Here is a 26,926-nt window from a genome sequence, read left to right as displayed (position 1 = left end):
CCTGGCACGGGCGGTCGCGTCCCCGCTGCCTTTACGCCCTTGGGGAGCTGTGGTTCTGGGCGCAGGAGCCTGTGGCTGCCCTGGCAGCGGGGCGGGGGGGCACCGGGCGGGGTAGGAGGCCCAGACCGTGGGGGTCAGCGCCACAGACCGAGCGTCAGGAAAGCCAGGATGGGGGGGTCCCGTGGGACCGGGAGGGTGGGAGCAGAGCGCCAGAGCCTCGGTGACCTGGCAGTGGGCTGCGGGGAGAGACCGTGGAGGGACGGGCCGGGTGACCCAGGGCAGGAACGGGGGGGCCGTGTCGGGGCGGGGTTGGGGACAATGTCGGGCGGGGCTGGGGGGCCGTGTCTGGGCGGGGCCTGGTGAGGGGGCCGTGTCGGGGCGTGGTTGGGGACAGTGTCAGGGCGGGGCGCCTCACCTAGCCCTTCCCTGCCGCGCGCTCCTCGCCCCACCCCGCGCCCCGCCCCGCCGCGCCGCCCTCGCAATAAGGGGCCTGAGCGCGCCGGGGAGGAGCGGGAGCGGGAGCGGGAGTGAGCAGGGCCGCGCCGTCGGGCGCCGGGCCGGGCCGGGCCATGGAGCTGTGGCCGTGTCTGGCCGCGGCGCTGCTGTTGCTGTTGCTGCTGGTGCAGCTGAGTCGCGCGGCCGAGTTCTACGCCAAGGTCGCCCTGTACTGCGCGCTGTGCTTCGCGATGTCCGCCGTGGCCTCGCTCGTCTGCCTGCTGCGCCACGGCGGCCGGACGGTGGAGAACATGAGGCAAGGCCGGGGGCCGCCGGGAGGGGCTGGGGAACCGCCGCGCCGCTTCCGCTTCCCTAACTTTCTTCTGGGTTTCCCTCCTTCCTGCCCCGCCCGGCCCGCCCCGCTCCGCTCCGCTCCGGGGCTCCGGGGAGAGCGCGCCTGGGCCGGCGGCGGGCACGGGAGGGGGTCCTGGAGGGAGGGGGTCCCGGAGGGAGGGTGTCCCGGAGCCGGCGTCACAGTGCCCAGCACCCCACCCGCCGCCCTGGCCCGGGGCGTCTACACCGGTTTCGGCCTCCGCCGCGTCCCTGTAGCCCGGCGTGGGGTTCTGGGGGCGGAGCGACTTTCGGAGAGCAAGGGGGCCGGGCCGCGCTGGGAGAGGCTCAGCCCTGCTTCCTGAGCGGGGAAACCGAGGCCGGGGCTGCGGGAACTTGCCCCAGGGCCATTCACTGGGGCGCACGGCCGCGTGGGGCGCCCCTCATCCTCCCTCCGACACCATCCTGCCCGTCGGCCTGGTGATGGGCGCACCTGTGAGGCGGGTTCCCCTCTCTCCCCTTCTTCTTCGCAGGGAGGTGGGGGACCCGGAGGGGACCTGCTTCCGTGCTGGGGAGCGCGACGCTGGCCTCCAGCTCTGGGGGTCCAGCTTCCACGCGAAGCGAAGGAAGAGTTAGGACTAGGGTTTGGCGGGGCTGAAATGTTCCCCTGGACACCTTCCAGAAGGTGGGAGCTTGGTTTTGCCAGGCTGGGGTTGGGGGCCAGAGTTCAGACTGGACTGCTAAGGACGGCGGGGGCTGGCTGCTCCTGGGCGGGGTGGCTGCCGGAGAAGGCTTTTGCCTGCCCCCTCTCCCTGTTAGCCATCCCCAGGCTGTTGCTACATTTCTCTCTGCCCTGTTTGGACTGCCCAGCCAGTGGCTTTTGCAATGGCCTGAGGTGGGGGCATTGCGGCCCCAGAGGCCCTCTTCCCCGTGGCTCCAGGGGCAGTGGGTGAGGGTTTGCCAGCTCCCCACACTCGCTGTCCTTGCCAGTCCTGGGAGGGCGCTGAGGCTTCTGGAACAGGCCTACATTCATGGACCGCCCCCACCCCCACCATGGCTTCCCACGGAGCCCCAGAAGCTCCAGGAATATGAAGAAAGACCCTGGGGCTGATGGTGAGCATGGAGAGTCCGAGAAGGGCCTGGTAGCTGCTCAGCCGGACATGTGTGTGACCGGTGCTGATGTGGGCCGGGTGGCCCAGGCCAGGGTCCCGGGGAGTGCACCCTCCAGGACTGGCCCAGGTGGTGACTGGCGCCGACTTCCCCAGTGGAGCGCCCTTCAGGGAGGAAGGCAGTTTCCAGCAACAGGGAGTTCCGGGGGGCTGGGCTCTGGGCACCTTGCTGGAATATCTGAAGGCCTCACCTGTGGTTCTGGCCCTGGGATCCCCTGTGGGCAGGGGTCTCTGTGAAGGGGGCTCAGCCCCTGGGGTGATTCTGAGTAGGAGCGAGGGTGCAGCTTTCCCAGCTGAGGAGGGGCCAGTCTATGGGTTCCTTGGGGGGGTGCCCCCCACCCCGAGGAAATGGCATGTGTGGTTCTGACGCCAGCAGGCATCCTGGGCCGGGTGTGTCCTGGGGTGCGGACAGACAGGGGACAGAGTCCTGTTCTTTTAGCAGAAGTGACAGTGCACCTGACTTAGGAGACCCTGGAGCAGACCCCACTAACTGAGCTAGGCCCCAGGCCATGGGTCTCTTCATCGGCAGCCTCCTCATGTGAGAGCCTGGCTTGCTCCGCAGGGGCCTCTGCCTGAACTTCATGGATGTTTCCCAGGGGCCAAGTCGCAGTTCACCTGCTGCCCTTTCTATGGACCTGGCTGGCTGCGCTGGCTGGCACTGGCCCTGCTGCCCCGCTCACCCACTCGGCCCTGTTCCCATCTCAGCCTGGAGATTCTGACTAACCCGGGTGTCCTCGGGACCTGGGGCCTCTGATGGTGCTTGGATGGGACCCTCCTGCCACCCTTACCTCTCCAGGGCAGCACCCAGGCTCAGGCCTGCGGACTAGTGGCTTCTGGGACACTAGCTGCTAACAGCAGGTGCTTTGTTCCGGCTTTGGTCCCTGAAGAGAAGGGAGGGCCGGAGGGCGGGGCAGTCTGGAGGAGAGGCCTGGGGCTCCATGGCTGCCTTCCCCACACCTCTGCCCGGGCTCCCAAGACTCCCAGCAATGGCTAAGAGTGGGGCTGTTGTGAACATGCATTCACTCCGTGGGGGCCGTCGGGAGGGGCGAGAAAGGCAGATGAACAGGAGGCGCTTTGTCACGCCAGGGAAGGGACACGGGGGGCTGGAAGGGAGGGAGGGGATACTTGGCCTCTGTTGCTGCTGTGCGCCACCGGTGTCTCCAGCCTCAGGAACACGGATTCGCATGTGCTCCGTGTTACAAATAAGGACACTGAGGCTGAGATAAGCAACTTGAAACTGGGGCAGGGTGCCCAAGCCAGGACGGGGTGGAACTGGGGTTCGAACCCACTGACAGTGACTCCAGAGTACCTGCTTTTCCCTTTCCCCCCGTTCCCAGCCCAACGCTTGGCGCCGTCGGGGCAGCCCTGTGGCAGGCCTGAGCTCTGCGAGGGGTGCTCCGTCTTGCCCCTGCGCAATGGCTGCCCTGGCTGAGGCCCAGCCCCTCCCCACGTGGTTCTAGGTGGCACCCAAGAGCCCCCCGCTGTCCACACTGTAGTTCTGAGCATGTGAGGGTCGGTGATGGGACTAGAACCGCTGAGGCAGCCTTTGCTCCCACCGGGCTTGGGGCTGAGACCATGGACCCCTCCCAGGCAGGGGGTGCCCCCGAGCCCTTCCCTGTGTGCACAGTTAGGGTGGAGCTGCAGGGCAGGTTTCCTCACCGGGGGCCGATGCCCTGGCACATCCATTCAACAGAGGAAAGCAAAGCCCAGAGCCCCTCTGTGTCCTACAGCTGGGTCCAGCTACAGGATCAGAAAACTCTAAAGACGGCAGCTTAACCCACAGAGAAGTTTACTTTTTCATGCAGAAAAGCAGACCAGATGGGCAGCCTAGGGAAACAGCAGTTAGTTTCCGGCTCCTTTGACCTATGTTCCTACCATTTTCAGCGTCCTAGAGAGAAAAGGGGTGACCTTCCTCTTAAGGATGCTCCCCGAATTGAACCCCATGCTCTGCTGGTATCCGGAGGCCAGGACCTAGTGGTCGTGACAGCTCCTGGCTGCAGGGCGGCTCCTGTCCCGTGGAGCAGGTGCCCACGCCACACGCCCAGTGTGGGAAGAACGCACAGGGGACTTGGGATGTCGGGCAAGGTTTGATCCAGATTTGCCGGCCAGTGCACAGTCCTGGGTCCCCTGACAGATGTCCGGTGGGGACAGTGCCATCGGGGAGCCCTGTGTCACCGCAGCACTGGGGTCTTAGTCCCAAGGGAGACTGTGACCTTGGTTCTCCAGAGCTCTCCAGGTGTCTCTCTGCAGGCCCAGAAATTGGCGCTGTCCTGATTGAGGGATGGGAGGGCTTCTCTGGCCCCACCTCCTTCCAGCCCACCGTACCTGCACTCCCACACATCCCCTTTGAGGAGTCATTGGGGACCCCCCACGTCCAGGTGTTTGTGTGGGCTGGACCCCCCACCCCTATGGACCCGTCCTGCCTTGTGCTGCAGCTCGGATGACACTTGTCAGAAAACACCAGATTCCTCTCTGGGGCCCTGTCCCCGGAACACCCTTGATGGCTCTGTGTGGTCCCATCGAGCCCCAGGGGTTGAGGGGAGGCTGCCCTGAATGAGCTCACATAGCTGAGGATGGGCAAGTCCTGGCTCAGAGGGCTGCTGGGTCTCCTGGGAGTGTCCCAGCCCAGGACCAGGGCAAGGGTCAGTGAGTGGCCTTCCACGAGGACAGCCTGGCCAATGGCCTGGGCTCTGACCTAGACCCGCCTCCCAGCTGCCTGAACCCACTGCTGGTGGGACCGGGGACTTAGGCACATTGAGGGGCCTTTCGCTTTGATTTACTTTGGATTTTTGTGGTTTTTTTGAGACAAGGTCTCGCTCTGTTGCCCAGGTTGGTCTCAAACCCCTGGGCTCAAGTGATCCACCTGCCTCAGCCTCCCAAAGTGCTGGGGTCATAGGCGTGAGCCACCACACCCAGGCCCGCCCATTTTGGATTCTTTCCCTCCTGTGTCATCCTCGTCACAGCCACTGTTGGTGGAGGTCCTGTCCTGGCCCGAGGGTGCGCCGGGTGTCGGGCCTTATAGAGTGGAAGCCCGTACACCCTTCCAAATGAGCCTGGGGGGGTCAAGTGCATTGCCCGAGGCCATAGCTGGGAAGAAGGGAAATGGGATCCAAATCCCCGTCTGGCCCAGAGCCTGGGTGTGGGAGCAGCCCAGGTGTCTGGGGGCTGAGCTCAGGTGGTCTGAGGAGGCTGGATTCCTACAGACCCCAGAGGGGTCTCTTATGGTGCTTCGCTCAAGGCCGGTGGGCTACAGTCCGAGGGCTCCTGAAAGAGACTGGGGCAGGACCTGGGCTTTCCTTCAGCAGGAGCCCGCTGCTCCAATGCCACCCAAAGGGCCCAGTCTGGGCTCAGCCTTGCTTGGTTTTGGGCACTGGGCTGCTTCCTGGGCCGCCTGCCTTGCTGGGCAAAGCTGGCACCAGTCACCTGCCTGGCAGCGGCCAGCAGGGTTCCCCAAGCTGCAGGCTTCCGGCGACCTTGGCTTTGCCCCTGCTGGGGTACCCTGGGGAGGCAGGGAGTCCAGGACCTGGAGTTGGGGTCCGTGTGACTGTGTCCTGGAGCAGCACAGCGACACGTGCCCCAGGCTTTGGGGAAAGGACAGGGCAGCCTCTCGTCCCCCTGTGGTGGGTGGCAGGAGAGTTTGGGTGAGGCAGGGTGTTTGGCCCAGGACGGGACCTGGGCTGGGCAAGCTGGTCGGGGAAGCCTGGGGACAGTGGCCGCTCTGGCCACTCTGAGCTTCCTGCTGGGGGAGGCCGGAGCAGGCTCCCAGCCTGCTGAGGGGTTGAGGGGGCTGCGGAGCCTGGGGGAGGGCGGGAGCCTCAGGATCAGCTCCTAGAGTCCTAATGGGGGCCCTCGCCGCCCCAGCACGACTCGGCCAGCTCAGAAGCAGGGTTCCGAGGGGGCGCTCAGGCCTGTTCTGGCTTCCCTGCTGTGTGGCCTTGGGGAAGTCACTCAACTTTGCTGAACCTTGAACCTCACCTTCCTCATCTGAAGAGCGGGGTTATGATCGTACCTACCCTGGGGGGTTACCCTCAGAATGAAAGGGTGACTCACATAGAACCCTTGTCTCGGGGCTTTGCACACAGGAGGTACAGGGGGTCTCTGTGCTTAGAAGGCGATTTTTCTCTGCCTGGGTTCCCCCGGGGTGTCCTTGGCTGCAGGAGCTTCTGCAGGGCTTACAAGGTTCAGGCCCTTCCTCTCTGAGGAAACACTTTTTTTTTTTTTTTTTTGAGATGAAGTCTTGCTCTGTCACCCAGGCTGGAGTACAATGGCACCATCTCGACTCACTACAACCTCCACCTCCCTGGTTCGGGTGATTCTCCCGCCTCAGCCTCCTGAGTAGCTGGGATTACAGGCACCTGCCACCATGCCTGGCTAATTTTTGTTTTTTTAATAGAGACGGAATCTCACCATGTTGGCCAGACTGGTCTCGAACTCCTGACCTCAGGTGATCCGCCTGCCTCGGCCTCCCACAGTCCTGGGATTACAGGCGTGAGCCACCTCGCCCAGCCAGGAACCGCTTTTAAAGTGAGAGTCTATACTTTCCCACCAGCTTTCAGAGAGCTCTGAACTATGTATGGGACACTAGGGGAGGAAGTGCAGTGGCTCCACGTGGCTGGTGCAGGTGGCCCTTTGTCCCCTTGAGGACAACTTGGACTTTCTTCTGCCTCCAGGGTATACTTTTCTCCCCCAGCCACACCATGGGCTGCAGAGTTCTGGAGAGCCACAGCCTCCTCCTGGCCTGGGGCAGCCTCCGTCCGTCCATCTTTCTGGCCTGAGGACCAGGGGCCGGTGGTGGGCAGCAGGACAGAGTGTCTGCTCAGTGCTGCCTGCTGGGCGGGGATTTGTAACCTGTGTCTTTCACAGTTGAGAGAAGTATCAGTGCACGATCCATCCCCTAAGCAGCTTAGATATTTAAAATAATAATAATAATAAGTTTTAGAGCTGGAGAGTGGTGCTGACCGCACAGCAGGGGATGCGCTGAGTGCCATGGAACCATGCGCTGAGAAACGGGTAAAATGATAATGTTTAAGTGGTGCATGTTATACCACAATCAAAACAGAGGAGGGCCGGGTGCCTGGCTCACTCCTGTCATCCCAGCATTTTGGGAGGCCGAGGCGGGCGGATCATGAGGTCAGGAGTTTGAGACCAGCCTGGCCAACATGGTGAAACCCCATCTCTGCCAAAAATACAAAAATTAGCCCCGCGTGGTGGTGGACACCTGTAGTCCCAGCTACTTGCTAGGCTGAGGCAGGAGAATTGCTTGAACCCGGGAGGTGGAAATGGCAGTGAGATGAGATCACACCACTGCACTCCAGCCTAGGTGACAGCAAGACTCTGTCTCAAAAAAAATAAATGGACATCTCATTTTTTATTTTATTTTTTATTTTTTATTTTTTATTTTTATTTTTTGAGACGGAGTCTGGCTCCGTCGCCTGGGCTAGAGTGCAGTGGCCGGATCTCAGCTCACTGCAAGCTCCGCGCCCCGGGTTTACGCCATTCTCCTGCCTCAGCCTCCCGAGTAGCTAGGACTACAGGCGCCCGCCGCCTCGCCCGGCTAGTTTTTTGTATTTTTTTTTTTTTTAGTAGAGACGGGGTTTCACCGTGTTCGCCAGGATGGTCTCGATCTCCTGACCTAGTGATCCGCCCGTCTCGGCCTCCCAAAGTGCTGGGATTACAGGCTTGAGCCACCGCGCCCGGCCTCATTTTTTAATAATTTTAGATTTACAGAGAAGTTGCAGAGATATTACAGGGGGACTCCATATGGCCCTCACCAGTCCTCCCTTGTTAGTATCTTCCATCACCAAGATGCAGTTGTCAACACTAAGAAACCAGCTGACCTGCTGTGGTGGCTCATGCTGGTAATCCCAGCACTTTGGGAGGCCGAGGCGGGAGAATCACCTGAGGTCAGAAGTTTGAGACCAGCCTGGCCAACATGGTGAAATCCCGTCTCTATTAAACATATAAAAACTAGCCAGGCATGGAGGCGTGTGCTTGTAATCCCAGCTACTTGGAGGCTGAGGCAGGAGAATTGCTTGAATCCAGGAGGTGGAGGTTGCAGTGAGCCGAGATGGTGCCACTGCACTCCAGCCTGGGTGACAGAACGAGACTCTGTCTCCAAAAAAAAAAAAAAAAGAAAAAAAAAAGCTGGGTGTGGTGGCTCATGCTTGTAATCTCAGCACTTTGGGAGGCCGAGGCGAGCAGATCACTTGAGGTCAGGAGTTCAAGACCAGCCTGGCCAACATGGTGAGACCCCCCATCTCTACTAAAAATACAAAAAATTAGCCAGGCGTGGTGGCGCATGCCTGTGATCCCAGCTACTCGGGAGGCTGAGGCATGAGAGTTGCTTGAGCCTGGGAGGTGGAGGTTGCAGTGAGCTGAGATCACACCACTACCCTTCAATCTGGGTGACAGAGTGAGACCCTGTCTCAAAAATAAAAAAGTAGATAAAAGATGGAACTGGCCAATGTCACTACCAGAGGGAACCACTGTCCCTTTCAGATGTGACCCGAGACTTCTGCAGGAAGCTAGCTTTGGAATTGCAGGTGCGTCTTGGCTGCTGCTAGAAATCTTATACGTGTCTTTCACAGGATGTGAGTGTGGACCTGCCCTGTTCTTTTTTTTTTTTTTTTTTTTTTTTTTTTTTTTTTTTTTTTTTTTTTTTTTGAGGCGGAGTCTCGCTCTGTCGCCCAGGCTGGAGTGCAGTGGCGCGATCTCGGCTCACTGCAAGCTCCGCCTCCCGGGTTCCCGCCATTCTCCTGCCTCAGCCTCCCGAGTAGCTGGGACTACAGGCGCCGCCACCACGCCCGGCTAATTTTTTTTTGTATTTTTAGTGGAGACGGGGTTTCATTGTGTTAGCCAGGATGGTCTCGATCTCCTGACCTCGTGATCCGCCCGTCTCGGCCTCCCAAAGTGCTGGGATTACAGGCTTGAGCCACCGCGCCCGGCCCTGCCCTGTTCTTTCCCTCTGTCGCAGCTGGCTGTGAAACGGACCCTAATTTACTTTCCCTCTCCCTACCGGCGGACATTTAAGCATTTTCAGGTTTTCCTAATTCACCGCACACTTGAGCACCCCAGGCTTCTCCAGGCCTCGGGTGAATTCCTGGAAGATTCTGAGAGGAGAGGGGCCAGGTTTCCTCAGGGCTCTGGCCGGGCCTGCCAACCTGCCCTCTGGAAGCATCTGTGTCTGTGCGACTCCCCACTCTTGCCAGGTGCTGGGCCCGTTCCCAACGCCCTGGCTGGCACCTCCTGTTATCAGGCGTTTTAATCTGTGCCGGGGGGGGGGGGGGAAGGATGAGGACGGTCTCTTGTTTCCGTTTGCATTTCTTTGATTGGTGACGCCACCGTCTTGCTAGCAGCAGACAGTTCCGTGTTTTCTGTTGGTGAACTGCCAGCTATTGCCTCCTTGTCTTCTTGGAGCATCACAGGGGTCCGGGAAGCTGGATCGTGCAGATGAGTGTGGAGGCAAAACAGCCCTGCAGTTCCCCTGAGCGTGCGGGTGCTGCCAGCCCGGGCACGCCTTCTGGGTGGGAGGGGGCGGTGGCCGGCATGGCCTGGAGAGACGTCTCCGGAGCTGGCTGAGGAGGGCAGATCTGAGGAGGCCCCAGGCTTCCAAGTCCAGGGACGGACGGCTGGACTCATCATCAGAATTAACCATTAGGCCCCCTTTGACTCAGTTTCCCCATCTGCAACTGGGGTCATGAGCGTTGCCCCATCCGCCGGAGGTGGTGCTGCCACAGGCCTGGGCTCACACATGGAAGGGCAGAGCGCCAGGAGCAGGGAGGGGACGGGGGGGGTTGGTGTCGTATGGGAACAGACGTCAGCCAGGGAAGGTGGACAGTTCTGGAGACGAGGGAGGAGATGGCTACAGGACACCGAATGTGCCCAGCGCCTGTGAACCGTGCGCCCAGAAAAGGCCAAGGAGATGCATTTTATGTTACGTGTATTTTACCACGATTGTTTTTTTTTTTTAAAGGCCGGGCGAGTTGGCTCAGGCCTATAATCCCAGCACTTTGGGAGGCCGAGATGGGCAGATTGCTTGAGCCTAGGAGTTTGAGACCAGCCTGGCCAACACGGTGAAACCCCATCTCCACCAAAAATACAAACACTAGCCAGGTGTAGTGGCGCACGTCTGTGGTCCCAAGCTAGTCAGCGGCCTGAGGTGGGTGGAGGCTGGAGTGAGCCGAGATTGTGACACTGCCCTCCAGCCTGGGTGATAGAGCAAGACCCTATTAAAACAACAAAAATCCCCACCAGTGTGGCTTTGAGAGGAGGCCTCGGCTTTGAAACCCTGCTCTGTGGCCTGGAGCAGTTACTCAGACTCATCTGCACAAAGCGGGGGGCCCTCAGGACTGTTGGGGGATCAAATGGCGGGGGACACTACTCTGCATGGAGAGGGGAGCAGCACTGGGAGCCCCCCGGTCAGCGCTGGCACAGCCTTGCCCCTGGTCATCTACCTCTGCTGGAGCTTTGGGGTGAGCTCCGTCCTCCTGGTTCCATCCCTGCCAGTTGCCCTGTGATGCGCAGGTACCATATCTGGGGTATGCCCAGAGCTTCCTGGCAGTGCAGCAGGGCACAGGCTTGGGGCGCTTGGAGCTGTTCAGAGACTTCAGGTGTCCCTTGGACATCCCTGGTCCCAACCACGATGGGCTGCTTGGACGAGGCCACCTCACGTTCACAGGTGCTCCAAGGGCAGCCGCCAGTGGGCTGGGCCCCTGCCAGAGTGGGGGCTGCTGGGGCCGGTGCTCAGGTGGCCAGGACCCTGGCTCTGTTCCTGCTCCTGGTGTGAACTCAGACAAGCCCCGAGCCCCCCGCCGCCTATTCATGGGGAAAGGGAACCCGGCCTGATTCCGTAGGGTAGGGGTGAGAGAAGGACTCGGTCTTGGCTGTTTTCTGGAAGAGCCTTTCGGAGGTCCTTTCAGAGGTGTCCACTGGCACTGACACTTTATTCCTGATGTGGCCCTGCCTTGAGGGGCCAGTGACCTTCCCCAGGGTGTGTGGGGCCCCATCTCCTCTGCAGGGGTGCAGAGGCTGCTCTCCCTGACGTGGGTCCTTCATGGTGGACGTGAGAGCCAGTGCCGCTTCCTTTCCGGCTGGGTCCCCTGTGGGGTGTTTGAGGACTGGGCAGGCCCCTGGACGTGGATTTGGAAGTGGGCGCCTGCCCATGCTCCTAGCATCCGAGTTCCAGAGGCTCTGGGTTTTCCCCTGTTGCTGGGGAGATGGAGGCAGGGCAGCCGTCCAGGTGGATGAGCCGGGCCCGGGACTCTGTCCCTTCGGCTCCCTCCCGTGTGTCTCCCGGTCTCCTGCCCTGCGCCAGGAGGGCCCCTCCCCGGCCTCCTCCGCACCCCACCCCCAGGCCTCCGCGCCCCAGCCTCGGCTGCGGGATCTGCGGGGCCCGTGTTCACGGTGGCCTCCCCTGCAGCATCATCAGCTGGTTCGTGCGAAGCTTCAAGTACTTCTATGGGCTCCGCTTCAAGGTGCGGGACCAGCATAGGCTGCAGGAGGCCCGGCCCTGCGTCATCGTCTCCAACCACCAGAGCATCCTGGACATGATGGGTAGGCCGGGCATCCGGGGCGGCTTCCGGGTTCTGAGTGGGGCCTGCTGAGCTGGGGCTGTGCGGGGCTGGGGCGGGGTCCCGAGGACGAAGACACAGAGGACAAGACACTGCCTGTGCCTGGGCGAGCCTGGCCTCAGTCCCTCCCTCAGGGCCAGACACAGAGGCTCGGAGGCCACACGACCCGCCCAGGTAGCCAGGGAGAAGGCAGGGCCCCAGGCAGGTCTGTGGGTGCTCAGCGACTGTCTCCCCCTCTCCCCGTCTCTCTCTCTCTCTGTCTCCCAGGCCTCATGGAGGTCCTTCCGGAGCGCTGCGTGCAGATCGCCAAGCGGGAGCTGCTCTTCCTGGGCCCCGTGGGCCTCATCATGTACCTCGGGGGCGTCTTCTTCATCAACCGGCAGCGCTCTAGCACTGCCATGACGGTGATGGCCGACCTGGGCGAGCGCATGGTCAGGGAGAACGTGAGTGTGCAGGGCCGGGGCTGGGTGGGGTCGGGGTGGGGCCCGGGCGGGGTCAGGCGGGGACCAGCCTGTGACTTGGTTTTGGCAGAAAAAACCCCACATCGTCCTTGCTCCTCAGATCGGGTCCCACGCCAGCTGCTTCACCGAGTGCGGCTTCTTCGGAGGGGAGGGAGCGCCGCCTTTCTGGGGTGGCCTGGGCGTGAGGTCAGCCCAGGCTCTTCTCTCCCTGCAGCTCAAAGTGTGGATCTACCCCGAGGGTACTCGTAACGACAACGGGGACCTGCTGCCTTTTAAGAAAGGTGCTTTCTACCTGGCGGTCCAGGCACAGGTAGGCCGAGCCCAGCCCTCCCGGGGGGGTGCAGGCTGCGGAGGCGGGGTCAGGCTGGCTTAAGGCAGGAGGTGACCACTCAGCCAAGCTGAGGACCCTTGGCAGGCAAGGGACTCCTCCCACTGAGTTGGGGACAGGGCCTCCTTGCCCCTTCCCGCACTTGCCCCCTGACCGGCCAGGGAGGGCAGCCCCTTAGGCTTTCGCCCACACAGAGCCCCGAGTGACCAGCTGCCCTTGGTGAGCACCCAGGACGTGGCCTGTGAGGCTGGGCAGGTAGAGGGGTGGGAAGCCGGGCCGCTGGCCTCTGCCCGCCAGGCTCTCAGGAGGCTCATTCTGGGCCCGTGCCTGGCTGGGGTGGGCATCAGGGCATGGGCAGTGGGTCTGGACAAGCCAGGCTTTTGGTGTAGCGGCGGGTCGGGCCAGAGCTTGGGGTGGGTGGAGCTCATTGTGAGCGGCACCTGCAGACTCTGGACTTCCTGGTCCCCAGCCTCCAGGGGTGCAGCGTGTCCTAGGGTGTCTGGGAGAGGCCAGGGTATACCCAACCCCACAGCACCTGTTCTGCCCCTGCCGCTGTGCTGGGGAGAGCTGCGTCAGGAGAAGGAGCTTTTACCCTACCTGGGTGGGGTCTCACTCAGGACCGGAGTCTCAGGTCCTTCCCTCACACTGGCCTGTAGTGGCCCCCGGTGCCTGACCCTGTGCAAGGTGGGTGGGAGGGGGCCCTCCTTCCGGAGGCTCCCAGCTAAGGCTGTGAGGCCTGGGGAGCCCCGGAGGCACTGGGCTGGGCGGGCATCCGTGGGCTCTGATCCCAGCCCTGCCCAGGTGCAGGACACACCTGCCCAGCCTGGGGCTGATGTCACTTCCCTTTGGGGGCGGAGTGACGGCTGGATCGGCTCTGGGAGAGGAGAGGGGAGATGGGAGGCTGTGATGGGGGAGGCTGGGGGTGGCGGCAGCCAGGAGACTGCTCCCAGTCCCCAGCCTACCTGCCGGCCCCCTCCCTCCCTGCTCCCAGTCCCCACCTACCTGCTGGCCCCCTCCCTCCCTGCCTCCAGTCCCCAGCCTACTTGCCGGCCCCCTGGAGGTTCCCTGGCTGCCTCAGGTTAATGATCACCCCCAAGTGCCCTTGGATTTGACCCCGGTGGCTTCCAGGAACACCAGCAGGCTCCACCCCTTCCCCCGCTAGAGCTGCCTCCCTCACTAGCTTCCTGGGATGGAGAGAGGACTGGGAGGGAGGCGTGGGCAGGGAAGAGCGCCATAACCTCCTCCTACATCGGACAGGGCCCTGCCCCACTGGCTAGCTACACATCCAGTACGGGGACAGGCGTGAACCAGACAAATAAGTGCTAGCTCAGGAGGGTTTCCTAGAGGAGGTAAGTAGAGATTTGCAGGATGAGCTTTGCAACTCTGGGCCAACCAGAGCAGGACAGGTATCCCAGGTCCCAAGGGCAGGACAGCCACAAGGACCCATGGCAGCAGCGAAGGCAGGGGCAGGTGGGCCACAGGACAGGGCTCCCCAACCATATGCAGCCCGGGGTGTGCCCGGCCTGTCCCCAGGGCTGCCTCAGCCGCGTGTCTCCCTGCCCACAGGTGCCCATCGTCCCCGTGGTGTACTCCTCCTTCTCCTCCTTCTACAACACCAAGAAGAAGTTATTCACCTCAGGTACCCCCACATGTGTGCACCCCGGGTGTAGGCCCTGCCTGACCCTATGGTCACGGAGCCCCGGGCCCCTCGTCGTTCCCATTTCTGGGTGGCATCCGTGGCGTGGCCACATGGTGACCATGTGGCGAATGAGTGACTCAGGCTGGAGTCCCGGCTCTGGGCTTCATGATCTCATGGCAGTCACCCTTCCCAGTGGCCCCGTGAGATGGGTGGTGCTGGGCCCATTTTTTAGATGAGGAAACTGAGGCTCCAAGAGGGTAGCCTGGATGCCCGGCTTCGCACGGATAGACCCCAGCTGTGCACACAGCTTGGGGGCCTTGAGGTGGCCTCCTCCAGGGCTGAAGGGTGGCCTCTGAGCCCGTGCGTCCAGGCTGATGCCTGCATGGGGTAGATGGAGCCCAGGCAACCCAAGGGCACAAGCGGCGAGGCTCACAGCCTCTGGCCCTCCCAGCCAGTTCCCAGAACATGGGTACCTGGTGCCCAGGTGGGACAGTGGGGTCAAAGTTGGAAAGCAGTGGGGGAACCCAGCTCCATCTCTCCCACAGCCCCCCGTATGGAGTGCAGCGGCCAGGCAGTGGGGCAGGGGCGATCGGGAAGGGGGGCTTTCTGGGGGCGGTAACGGGAGCATAGACTTGTCGAGACTGGCATGAAGGCCAGGCAGCTATCGGTGTTACTGCACCAACATTACTGCAATTAAAATAACCCACCACGGCTAGGGAGTCCAGGAGAAGAGCCTGGCCTCAGGGGCTTCCCAGGGAGTGGCTATGGGGGGCCGGGGAGAGGTGAGGCTGGGGCAGCAGGGCTGAGGTGGGCCCCAGCTCCCCACAGGCTGCTGAGGTCTGTTGCTCCCCATGGCAGGAACAGTCACAGTGCAGGTGTTGGAAGCCATCCCCACCAGCGGCCTCACCGAGGCAGATGTCCCTGCACTCGTGGACACCTGCCACCGGGCCATGAGGACCACCTTCCTCCACATCTCCAAGACCCCCCAGGAGAACGGGGCCACTGCGGGGCCTGGCGTGCAGCTGGCCCAGTAGCTGAGACCACGGCAGGGCAGGACCTGGGGAGGGCAGGTGGGAAGCCAATGGCTGGAGGATGGGCAGAGGGGACCCCCACCCAGGCTTCCAAATACCACTGTGTCCGGCTCCCCCGGCTCTCATTCAGCCCTGGAAGCAGGAGGTCCCTTCTGTCACTGGCCTCAGACATGGGCCCCTGGCGTCCGCTGCAGGGGGATCAGCTGGACCCTCCCCAGGCTCGAGGGCAGGGACTCACCCCCACGGCACCTCAGAGCTGGGATGATGAGGATGAGGCCTGAGGCTGTGGCCGGCAGGTGGGCTGAGCCACAAGGCCCCCGGATAGCCCAGGAGCAGACGGGAGGACCCCAAGGCCCGACGTTCACTGCCCGAGCCCTCTGCTCTGGCCACCTGGGACCCACTCGGATGCAGCTGGGCTCCAGGGTCCAGCCTACAAGCTGCATCAGGCTCTCGGAGAGAAGGCACCTGGAGGGCCGGGAGTCCCAGACTCACGCACCCTGGGCCACAGGGAGCCGGGAAGTGGGACCTGCTGCTCCTGCCGGCGTGGAGGACTCTGGAGTCAGCATTGTACTCCGTTGCTGTTTTTTTATAAACACACTCTTGGAAGTGGCTGGACAGCTGTGGTCACTCACAGGGCGGGCAGGGTGACCAGGATGGTAGAGCCCATGCTGTGTCTTCCCAGCTGCTCTCCCTAAGAGCCTGGGGTGGAGGCACCGCCACCCACCCGTGTTCTCTTTCCAGGGGTGGGCCCACATCACCCTCTAATATTTCCATCGGTGGGTGGGGGGTGTCGCCTAATTGGGGCAGGTGTGCCAGGATCCTCAGGCTACTGGGAAGGAGGCCAGAGATTTGCTTTTTGGCCTCTGGTTGGGGCCAACACATCCCCAGGACAAAGCTCTCTGTGGCCTCAAAGAAACCACCTGCCCAGCCCCTCTCCCTTGGAGTGCCCTCCCCACCCTACTCCCAGCTCCACTTGGCCCCCTTTGCCAGCCGGCACCCGGCAGCGGGTCTGGGTGGGGTGGCCAGGAGGTGAGAGCCCTCCCCCCAGGCCCCGAGTCCATCCACTGACACAGCAGCTCACATTTCATTTTTATTCTGCTGGGGGTCAGGCAGCAGCCCCCACTGAAGCCCCACCCAGCCTCCGGGCTGCCTGGCCTGTGCCACGGGTCCCAGTCTCCAGCAGAGAGTCCGTGAGCTCGTACCTTCCCTTGGCTGAGGGCCCACCTGGCCTTGGGATGCCGTTGGGCTGGCTAGGGGTGGATTGACACAGAAGACCACAGCCCACCCCACACCAGAGCCCTGGGAGCCTCCTGAGGAAGGGGAGGAGGAAGAGCAAGAGGGCCCTGCCTGGCCTTCCACTGAGACACCAAAGTGGTGTCGACCCCCAGCATGTCGCCCAGGGGCATGGGGGCTGCACGGCAGGGTGAAGGGCTCAGTGCAGCCTGGGGCGCCGGGGCGGTCACGAGTCTTTCTTGCAGGAGCCTAGGGTTGGATGAGGCTAAGGTCAGAGGTCACTGCTCCCCATAGCCTCCCCGCCCAGCCAGATCTGACCCCTTGGCCTTTGGTCACCCCCGACCCCCAAGCCTGGGTAGCCCCTCTAGGCCAACTGGGCGCAGACCCGGGAGGAGGGCTCCGGAGGGTGGGGGGCACTCACAGGACCCCAGCTGCTCCTCCAGGAAGGAGATCTGCTCACTCAGGGAGTCGATACGGCCCAGCTGCTGGAAGGAGTGCACCAGGAGGCTGCCGGGGTCCGGGAGCCCGTGCTCCAGTGCCTGCGAGGCCAGGCTGTGCAGTGGGGCCAGCACCAGCTGCAGCTTCTGCGGGTGCAGAAGGGTGGTGACTCCGGGCCGGCCCCGCCCTCTCTGCTCCACCAGGGTCTAGGGGGGACCCCCCGGGGAAGGGCTCCACAAGCCTCCAGCCCCAGCCCCTGCGGCAGGGCTCCAGGTGTCCACTAGAGGGGGCTGCTGTGCCAGAAGAGCCTGCGGCAGAGTGGGTGCCTGGGGCATCAGGCTGGCCGGGTGGTCCCAGCCCTGGGGTCCCCGGCAGAACTAGGGGAACAGCTGGACCACTGGCCAGTGGGAAGACTGGCAAGAGCTCTTTGTCCTGGTGGGGACAAAGGTGGTGGGGGGTGGGGGAGTCTTGTCTGGGTCCAGGCTGTGTGTATGGTCTAGGGGGCTGCCACGCTTGGTTCCTCCAGCCCTGGGGGTCCTGGTCAGTGTCTGGCTGCCTCTGCCCAGTATGGATCCAGGCCAGGGCCCCCTCGGCAGTCAGCAGCAAGGAAGCTGCCTCCCCAGGGCCAGGACCTTTTCAGACCACCCCCAGCCATCTGTGGGTCGCGACCATGTCTCAGGAGACTATGGAGCCTATATCCTGGCCTGGGCTTCCGCTGTCGCGAGGACCTGCCCCACCCCAGGCCTCACCTCCTCCAGCAGGTCCACCCTGGACTGCAGCCTCTGCACTTCCTCCTTCATCGCACTGTCCACTCCTGGGGGCAGAGCCAGGCGCTGGGTCAGGGTCGGCCGGCTCCCCACCCACACCCCCAGGCTCCCTCCTGTCCCCAGGGAGAGGCAGAGCCCAAAGACTCAGATCCAGGCCTCTGCCGGCCCCGACGCCTGCCTGGCGCTGGCCAGAGGTCTCAGGGCTGTGCCACCTAAGTACATCGGGGCGCATGGCTCTGCGCAGCTGCTCAGGGTCCCGGCCACGCTGAGGGAGGTCGGAGCTGTGGTGTCAGCGGCGCTTTCGATGCGGTGCTGTGGACAGCGCATTATTACTCACGGTACGAGTTTGAAGTGTCACAGCGCGTACCAAAAGTAATAATGTCCCATCACCAGCGGGGGCGTGGCGTCTTCCAGAATGCTGCACTGCACGCAGACGAGCACTTCCGCCTTCTTGGCTGACCGTGAGGCTCCAGGCAACCTGCCCCCAGTTCTCAGGAACCCACCTGTCCTCCCGCCCCGTCTTCCCTCCCTGGAGAGGGAGCCCCCACCACCTTCCACCCAGGTTCCAGTGCCCCTCACCGTGCCTAACACAGAGCCACGTGGCAATGTCCACTGGCTGCCCACCTCCCCAGGCCAGGCCCAGCCAGGGCTGAGTTTACCTGTTAGGTTGGGGGCCACCCTGGGGGGCCCTCCCTTGGACACGCAGTGTGTACCATCTGCAGACAGGCTGTGCCCCTCCCAACACTGGCACCAGTAACTGCCGGCGGTGTTGACGCAGCGCTGGGGACAGCCGGCCCCCCCAGCACTGCATTCGTCCACATCTGTGGGAAATGGGGTGTCAGGCGGCCATGCCTGTGGGAGGGGTCCTGCCGACATAGCTCCCTTCACAATCACTCACTCATGGGCCAGCAGTAACCCCAGGACATGCAAGGAGGTGCCCAGGCCCCTTCCAGGGTCCCCCAGGGTGGAGCCAGCCTCACCTGACTGGCAGGTGTCACCCCGCCATCCCGCAGGGCAGCGGCAGCGGCCAGGCTGGATGCAGCTCCCTCCGTTCCGGCACGGCGGCTGGCATATTGCTGTGGGTAGGGGAGGCTGGTCACCAGCTCAGTTGGGTCCCCAGCACCCTGTGGGGGCAGCTGCTAGGGAGTGGGTGCTCTGTGGCAAGGTGGTGCTTTGTTCCGGGTTTGAGAAAAGCAGCAGGAGCATTGCTGGAAGACTGGGGAATAGCTGCCCTTCTGACTAACACCAGGCACCGAGGGGCATAGCCCTCACCTGCTCCACAGGCCCCGGGAAGCCCGCTGGTCCTCTTCCAGCCGGGGCAGCATGCGTACCGAGGCCTGGCGGGGGCCAGCCCGGGGCTGCGGCGGTAGGCGGTCCTATAGATGGTTCTGTGGGGTGGGCGGGACAGCTCAGAGGAGCATCCTACTCCCCCTTAGCCACCCACTGGGCAGCTAGAGTCCCCTCTCAGAGTGGACAGAGTCACCCCAGCGTGTCCCCAGGGGTCTTCTCCCCAAGGGATGGCACTGAGGGGTCATTGCACAGCCGTTTCCCTGCCTGGGACTTCCGGTGCTGGCCGGGACTCAAGCCACAGCAGGAAGGCCCAGCCACATTCTGCATGGAGCAGAGGCAGTGGCCAGGCCTGTGTGTGCCCCACCTATCTGGCCTCCTCCTGTGGGGGCATCCAGGCCCAGAGGAGAGGGCCTGCCTGGCCTGCAGCGGGTCATGGCAGAGTGTGGGCCCTGGGCATCGGAGCACTTCTTAAACCTCCAGGAGACTGAATTCCCAAGCCCCTCCCCCAGCAGGGGGTGGATCTCCCACACCGAGGAAGGAGGACTCTGCCCGAGGCTGAGACTGGGGGGTGTGAGCCCCTTGGGTGGGCACACGGGACCTCTCAGGGCCTCATCTGTGCCCGTTGGGGGCCGTCACGTGGAGGGGCTGCTCAGTGGAGTGGGGAGTCGGGCACCATTCCGTGGAGATGGGACCTTGCAGCCAGGGATACAGGGCAGGGAGGGGTTAATCCCCCAGAAGTGGAGGGGTGCAGACAGGACGGGCGACCCCTCTCAACATGGGGATGCCCTTAGCGGTGCTGCCCTTTGAGACGTGTCGGGACGAGAGCAAGGATTAGGACGTTGGAGGTGACCATGGAACCCCTTGGCTCCAACCGCCCTGGGTCACCCATCTCAGTCGGCCCTCTCGTGGCTCTGGCCTCAGTTTCCCATCTTAGGCCCCAGGATTCACGCCCCCCCCTCGACAGGCTGATGTGTGGCAGATGGGGGCAACTTGGGGGATTGGCCTTGGGAGGCTGGGGCTGGGTGGGCTCGGTTGGGTGGGGCACTCACCGGTAGGTGCTGCAGGCGCGGTGCCCGTCACAGGTGGTGAGGAAGGGCTGGTACACGCGTTGCACGAAGGACTCAGAGACAGGGTCCCTGTGAGCCCCGACGGCACACACCCTACGGCTGTGGGGGTGGACGAGGGGTCAGCCCAGGAGTCCCAGAGCAGGACCCAAGAATGATGGGGACATGCGGCTGGGGCAGGACCTTCTGCAGGAGTCCCCAGGGAGTCCCCCACAGGTGCTGAGGGCTGCCTCCAGGACAGGCTGAGGGCTCCTGGTCACCCCACCCCAGCACTCACAGGTCAGGGTTTGGCTCACCCTGGGCGGTAGGCGTGCTCCGTGCCGCCCGCTGCCAACACCAGAAGCCACACCAGTAGCATCTCCTGAGAGCCCCACATGGCCTGTGCCTCCGGGCAGGGTGGCCTTCTCCTCTGGGTGGCCTGGGGCACAAAGCATGACCCTTAAGTCTCCCCAAAGATGCTTTGCCCCCAGGCCACGGATGCAATTTGCACTTGCTCCATGAGGCCTGCCCAGCTCATCTCCGCTGGAGCCTCCACCAGTGGGAGAGCCCCACGGTGGTGCCCACTCTCTCCTCCCCTGGCCCCCTCTTCCAGCCATTGAGACCCTCGCCAGCCACAAACAGCTGGGGCCACAGCCTGGGGACCACAGGGGGGCGATGCTGTCCAGAGCTCTTGGTACAGGAATCCAGTGGATCCTGCTGGACGTCTCCCCAGTTCCTGGGGCCCAGTTTCTCCTGTCCTGCCTGGTTCCAGGACCCTCCTCACAGTAGGGCAGGGGTGAGTTTGCACCCCAGTCTGTGCAAACGGGGTGTTCGCGGGCAGAGCTGAGATCCAGCCCCACTAGGGACATGCTGGCCTCAGCTGTTCTGGGCTTTGGTTTCTCATCTTCTGAGTGTGGAACAGGCCCCGGGGGATGGGCCGGCAGCTGCAAGCCAGCAGGAACCGTTCGGGGGTGCACACATTCTAAGACCACCAGAGGGGCAGCCTTCATTTTAGAGGGGGTCCCTCCCAGGCTGCGATATGTGTGCAATCAGCCTCCAGGGATCCTGGGACAGTGGCTGTGACAGGTGCACACCTGGGGGTGGGCAGCAGCCCCCTACAGTGTCACCAGAGCCAGAATCCAACCCCCTCCTGGCTGTGCCACAGGAGCCAGGGGCCCGGTGAGGCTTCCTGAGAGCATGAGAGAGCCCAGAATTAATGGTCTGTGACAATGCCGGGGGTGGGGATTCTGTCCTATACACAGCCAGGGGTCTGGAGAGCTGGCGAGCCCCTGCCATGCTCTGGGGTCCCACCCAGGGCCTCTCAAGGGTGCTTCCCAAAGGCTGGGTGGGTTCCTTCCGAGGCACTCCAGGGCTCCCAGAAGGGAAAGGCCAGGCTTCAGGGGCAGAGGCTGGGAAGGCTGTCCCTTCTCTGGGATTCAGTTTCCTCAGATACGAGAATAGGATTTCTGAGGCCCCTCCTTGGCTCTGACGGCCAGTCCTATAAACAGTCACGCTGTCCTCAGTCGCTGCTGGCCAGCCCCACTGGGTGTCTTCCCACCCACATCTGCTTCCCACGGGCACTGCCACAGCATCACCCAGTCCCAGCGGGAGGGTGGCTGGGGGTCCTTCGTGGACCTCCTGTTCTCCGTGCGCTGGAGAGAAGAGGGCAGGGCAGAGGCTGCCAACTAGGCAGAGGCTGTCCTGGGCAGCTGAGGGGCAGGGACTTAGCTGGGGGGCAGTGGGGACATCACAGCAGTTTTTGGGCAGGAGTTTGTCCAGGGGTCAGAGCTGGCTGGAGATTAACTCTGGGGATGGGCCCTGGGTGAAGGACACTGTTAGGGGCTGGGCCTTGTGCGACCCCAAAGCAAGACTCGAAGTGGGGGGACAGGTGACACTGGGGATGAGGACCCGGGAAGGAAGAGGTAGGGCAGCGGCCGGGTGGCTTGGGGTGGGCAGGGAGATGCCAGGGCAGGCCTGGGGAGAGGCGAATCTCCCAGACCTCATTGCCCCCCACACATATTCGCACAGCACCCCCCACAATTCCTGAGAGTCGTCTGGAAAGGAAGCGGTGCTGAGAAGTGGACACTCAATTTTTGAAAGTCATGCTTTTCCCGAGGCCAGAGGAAGCCCGTGGCGCTCTGCAAGCTGGTGCTGCAAGCCCCATTTCCCTTGGGGGGCCACAGCCTCAACCCAGAAGTGCCAGGCGGGGAGGGGGCGGCGGCTCCAGGTGGACCAGCAGTCCGGTCCCAGTGCCCCCAGCGCCCACCGGCTCCCTCCCCACCTGCCCGGCAGCAGCCCCGCAGCCCCCACCCACTGGAGGCCGGGTCCGCAGAGGGAGGGGCCTGGCCGCGCCGCAGGCACTGGCGGACCCCTCGCGGCGGGAGCGGGGCTGGAGACCTTGAGGTCCACGAGGGAGGGCGCAGAGGCGGAGCGAGACGGACCTGACCGCCGCCCCCTCCCAGCCGCGCGGCCGGCTCCGGGGTTCGGGGGGCGGAGCAGGCAGCAGGGGCTGGGCCCCGAGGCGCTGGGTCGGGCCGGGTAGGACGAGGGGCCCCGGCGCCCCCCGCCCTCTCCGCCGCGCCGCCCGCCAGCCGCCGGCAGGGGGAGCCGGTTCCCGAGGCCGCTGGGCCCATTCTCCCGGCCCGGCCCGACCCAGCCGCGGACGCCCCGGCCCGCTCCCCGCTCTGGGCCCCGCGGTCGCGCTGTCTCGTCCCGGAGCCGTCCCCGGCTCCGCGCGGGGCCAGGTCCCCCGTCCCCGGGGGCTCCGCGGGTCCCGCCCTCGCCCCAGCCCGGGCGACGAGCAGACCCCGACCCCGGCGCGCCCCGCTCGCTCCGCACTCACCGCCGGATCCGGGGCGCGCACGCGCCGCCGACACTGCCGCCCGAGCCCGCGCCGTGGGGGCCCCGAGCCCCGCCCCGCCCCGCCCCCGGCCCCGCCCCACCTGGCGGCCCCGCCGGAGCCCCGCCCCGCCCCCATTGCGCAGACGGGGAAACTGAGGCCCCGCGGCGGGCGGGCAGTGACTCCGCTGGAACCCGGGGCTGACGCAAAAGCGCCTCTGAGCCGCAGCCTCCCAGCCCCCCTCCGGGAATCCTAGGGCCCGAGTCCCCGCGGCAGGGCGCTCGCTGAGCGGATGCACGACCACCGAGCCCGGCTGCCAGGAGCCGGGAGAGGCCGCCCAGGGCGCCCACACTGACGGGGCTGCGGGCCCTTTGCTAGCTCTCAAGCCCCCAGGCTGAAAATCACCCCGGGACGCCTATCTAAGCCACTGGGGGGCCGCGCGGTAGGCACCCGGTGCTGGTTAGCACTGAGCTCGGTCTTGCAGCCTCGCAGGCAGTGGGCATCATGACCGTCCCCACCCCAGGCCCAGAGACCCGGGACTCCTCCAAGACCACATGGCAGAGCCCAGGCCTCCCTCCTAGCCTTAGCGTGTTAGGCTGGGGGCCCCTGTGCCGGCCCCCACCTGGCCCTCTCTCAGGCATCAGGCACCCTCACCGGGCTCACTGGGTCACTGCTGTGTTCAGGACAGTCAGGGCCATCGTGGAACACTCTCCTCCCAGAGAATACACAGGCCCCCAGGGAGTCTTCTCACACCGGAGGCCCCTGGGCTGGTCACCTCTCCTCTCCAGGCCTCCATTTCCAAATTTGTAAGATGGGGCTAAACAGCCCTGGGATCTAGTGATGATGAGGTCATGGCCACAACCCAATTGTTGCAGCTGTTACTGAGGGCGCCGCACAAGCCCCAGCCCAATTCAGTAGCCCCTCAGACCCCTGCAGGAGCCAGCGCCCTGTCTCGTAGCCAGTGTGGGCACCTGTGTGAGACGTGTTCCCTGGGAGCAAGGGGTTTTCCCGGACTCACCTGGCGGAGGAGAATCCGTCATCCCCCGGACAGGGGCGGGAGCTGCTCCTCCGGGTGGTGGGGGCCACCTGTGCCTCCCCGGTCCTGGGGGCTGCGGTTGGAGAGGAGGTGTGGGTTAGTGCCTATGCACAGTCCTGGTCACCCTGATGTCTGGGGGCTGGGATGGCCCGGGTCCAGCCTTTGGTGCTGCTGTGGGACCTCCACCTGCACTAGGCCTACAGGCCTCCATCCTGTACCTACCCCGATCCCATCCTGTCCCGAGCTGATCGTCCTCTCGGATCCACAGCTCCTGGCCTCAGTAAAATGGGGCTGTTGCCTCCAGCCCTGGACTCCCCGGCGTGGGGATGAAAGGCTGCTGTGAGTGGAGCTGGAGGTCCGTCCCCAAAACCCAGGGTGCTGGGCGAGAGGCCTGCAGATGGGTTGAGGAGGGCCACCAGCTTGGTCCTACCTTGGTGCATGAGAGTTGGAGGAAAGGAGGGGCCCAGGTCCCTGGAGAGGAGCCCCCAAAATAAGGCCGCTCCACCCTGCAATCCGGTGGCCACTGCTCTGGACCAGGGGCCCTGGAAACCCCTGGCACGTGGTCTGAGGGACGGCCAGAGCAGCTGCTGTCAGGGATCGTTCCTCATCTGACTGGGGAGTCCTGGGCCTCCTGGCACCCTGAGCCCACGCGGGGCTCTTACCAAGCCCCCGGCAGTGAAGTGTTCAGAGTGGAGCCTAGGGGGCCTCTGGGGGGAAGAGCCACCCTGCCCTGTCCTCTGCCCCTGGCCTCATCTCTGGAGCTGCGGTCACTTAACCCTTTGACCTGCCTCCCCACGTCTCCTGCCTGAATCTGGAAGAGGCAATGGAGCAGAAGGGGCAGCTCCGGGGCGGCCCCGAGCCAGCCCTCGCTACCCCCGTCCTGGCTAGGCCCCACCATTTGGAAAGTGGGGGTTCTCAGACAGGCCTCTTGGTGTGGACGTATGAGACAAAAAGTGGGGCCTTCTGGGACCCACTATGACTCCGGGGGTTTGGGGATGGGGCTTCAGCCACTCTGCATGGGGCTGGGGAGAGGGAGAACAAGGGCTTCTCCAAGGTCCATGGGGGGCCCACAGAGTCACCTATTTGCCCACGATGCCCTACCAAGTCATCACTAAGCCTGAGCCCCATGTCCCACACCCTGGGTTCACACCGCTCATCCTGGCTACAGATTTGGCTTTGGGGTTCCTCTCCCTCAGGGCCAATTCCCCTCCCCAGACCTCACTGCTAGGGAGAAGCTGAGGAGACCCCAGCCCTTGGGACACTCCAGGATGTAGCACTAAGTCCCTCACAGCGGGCCCAGCTGAGCTGAACTTTGCTGCCAACCCCAGGGGCTGCTCTGCGGAGGGAGAGAAAGGCCAGAGGGTGGGGTTCAGGGGAAGGGCAGCTGGGGGTGAAGTGTTGGAGTCAGCAGACTGGATTGGGATCTACACTGAGCTACCCGCTAGCAGGCATTTGGCTCAGGGGCCTCAGTGGCCTCCTCTGTGCAGAAGGGGAGGAGACCGGGACCCCCTCCCCTGTGACCTCGCCGGGAAGCAGACTGCGGAGCAGCCAGCAGGCGCCGTGGTCAGCGGGAGTGAGGGGCACGGGGGGCCTGCCCTGTCCACTCCCTGCCCCTCCAAGGCCACCCCTGCCGTACCTGATGCTGCCGGAGCCCAGGCGTAGCCATGGTGGCCCGCTGTTGCGTCCTGGGACCGGGGATGGACCCTGGCCCTTGCTGGGGCCTTAGGCCCACTGACCGCCTGGAGGCACCTCCCGAGGTCCACCTGCCTGGCCTGTCCACAGGAGCCTCCCTTGCAGCCGTGCTGGGCTGGCTTGGTGCAGGGAGGCTCCCCCCGGGCGAGGAAGGGCGGCTTTTTATGCTCCGTCCCGGGTAATCGGGATTGGGATGGGCCCTTCCCAGCCGGACTTCCTGTGTGTGTTCTCCGCTGATAACGGGGACGTGTCGTCGGACAAACAGGAGCCTAAGGGGGGCGGGGGCCACCGTGTGAGGGGGCCTGGACAAACTGCCCGGGGGTGGGGAAGCTGTCCCATGGGCCATCAGAGTCTAGCCCCAAAACAGCCAGAAAGCAGGGCTGGACCCTGCTGGGGAGACTCTGGGGAGAGCGTGGGATGGAGGACACAAGCCCAGGGCCCTCCCGGGACCGTGGGTCCACAGGTCACGCTTGCATGTGGCTGGACAGAAGGGAGCTGCTGCATCTTTGGGCCACAGAGTGCTGGGCTCTCCCCCAGGACACCCCCAGATGTGTGTGACACAGCGTGGGAGCCTGGAGGGGCCCCAGGCTAAGGCAAGGACCAGCACTGGAGCCTTGACCAGTGAGGGTGGCGAGTGGCAAGGCCTGGCCAGAAGGGACTGAGGTGGCAAGACAGGCTGAGTGGTCTGAGAACAGCCTGTTCTGTGGGTCCCTGAGGCCCAAGGTCTGCCAAGGTCCGCCATGGTGAGGGGGTGATGGGAGGCGGCAGGCATGGAGTCCAAGCTGTCTCCCCCAAGAGAGCTGCCAGTGAGACCGTGAGCCCCTGCCCTGGAGATGGGCAAGCAGGCCCAATGCCCTCAGCCCCACTTCACAGGGGTGCTCTGGGCTGGCAGCAGACTGCGGCCGGGGGTGCAGGGAGGGATGCGCGACACTGTGGGTGATCACAGGGGGTGCTGTGTCACATTCCTGGGGTCCCAGCCCCCAGGTCTGACCCTTAGCTTCCCTGTTCAGGTGGCAGTGGGAGCCTCAGGCCAAGCGAGCCGCTGTGGCAATGGTGGGTTGGGTGGGAGGGGCACGGTGCTGAAGGGAGCTGGGTGGCTTCGGAGGGCAAGCCTGAAAATCCAGGACAGCAGGGTCTCTCCCAGCCCCGTTGTCTGTGGGGTGTGAGCCCTGCTTTGGGGTCAGCCCCTGTCGGCCTGATGCCTGGGACACCCCCATTTCCCTGGCCCTGGGCGGTCAGTGTGTCCCCACCTCTCCAGGCCCACTCAGCTGGACAACTTGGGCCAAGGGAGGCTGGGGCAGCTGGGGAAGTTCCCCACTGGACTTTGGAGGGCAGCTGGGAAACCTCACCCACACGTGATGCACCTCCCCCTCAAGCAGGGACCAGCTCCCCTCTACCCATGGCCAGAGGAAGGGTCTACTCTGGGCACCAGGCTGTGGTCAGGGCTCAGGGCCTCAGCGAGGCAGGCCCTCACTCTTCTCCAGGCCTCAGTTTCTGCACCTGCTCCGTGGTCATTGAGATGGTTGAAGGGGGCACTCCTGGCACCCAGGCACTGCTGGTCTGAGCAGGAGGGGCCTCTCTCCAGAGGTGGCCCCTGCCCCGAGGTTGGAGCGGATAGGCAGAACC

General features: G+C 63.9%; 2 protein-coding genes across 5 annotated transcripts; one reads left to right on the top strand and one right to left on the bottom strand.

Annotated features, from left to right (window-relative positions):
- Positions 1 to 463: 463 nt before the first annotated feature.
- Positions 464 to 15,572, top strand: LOC105471940 (1-acylglycerol-3-phosphate O-acyltransferase 2). Its single transcript, XM_011724797.3, has 6 exons — positions 464 to 751; positions 11,353 to 11,486; positions 11,771 to 11,946; positions 12,179 to 12,274; positions 13,859 to 13,931; positions 14,790 to 15,572. The coding sequence occupies exons 1-6, from the start codon at positions 570 to 572 to the stop codon at positions 14,963 to 14,965; spliced, it is 837 nt and encodes a 278-aa protein (XP_011723099.1). The 5' UTR covers positions 464 to 569; the 3' UTR covers positions 14,966 to 15,572.
- Positions 15,573 to 16,039: 467 nt separating this feature from the next.
- Positions 16,040 to 25,438, bottom strand: LOC105471939 (EGF like domain multiple 7). Of its 4 annotated transcripts, XM_024789801.2 has the most exons (11): positions 23,831 to 25,210; positions 23,591 to 23,681; positions 23,227 to 23,406; positions 20,051 to 20,172; positions 19,740 to 19,856; positions 18,673 to 18,788; positions 18,381 to 18,476; positions 18,060 to 18,221; positions 17,383 to 17,447; positions 16,617 to 16,779; positions 16,040 to 16,444 (listed from the first exon to the last, which is right to left on the bottom strand). In XM_024789801.2, the coding sequence occupies exons 4-11, from the start codon at positions 20,128 to 20,130 to the stop codon at positions 16,422 to 16,424; spliced, it is 822 nt and encodes a 273-aa protein (XP_024645569.2). In that variant the 5' UTR covers positions 20,131 to 20,172; positions 23,227 to 23,406; positions 23,591 to 23,681; positions 23,831 to 25,210; the 3' UTR covers positions 16,040 to 16,421. The 4 variants fall into 4 exon arrangements, with proteins under 4 accessions (XP_024645569.2, XP_011723097.2, XP_024645567.2 ...); XM_011724795.2 differs by lacking the exons at positions 23,227 to 23,406; positions 23,831 to 25,210 and adding an exon at positions 25,245 to 25,438; XM_024789799.2 differs by lacking the exon at positions 23,227 to 23,406.
- Positions 25,439 to 26,926: the final 1,488 nt, after the last annotated feature.

This window comes from Macaca nemestrina, chromosome 14 (assembly GCF_043159975.1).
Source record: "Macaca nemestrina isolate mMacNem1 chromosome 14, mMacNem.hap1, whole genome shotgun sequence".
In the NCBI taxonomy this organism is placed as follows: Eukaryota; Metazoa; Chordata; class Mammalia; order Primates; family Cercopithecidae; genus Macaca; species Macaca nemestrina.
The sequence above is the reverse complement of the archived record's forward strand: the minus strand, read 5'-3'. Positions and strand labels throughout refer to the sequence as shown.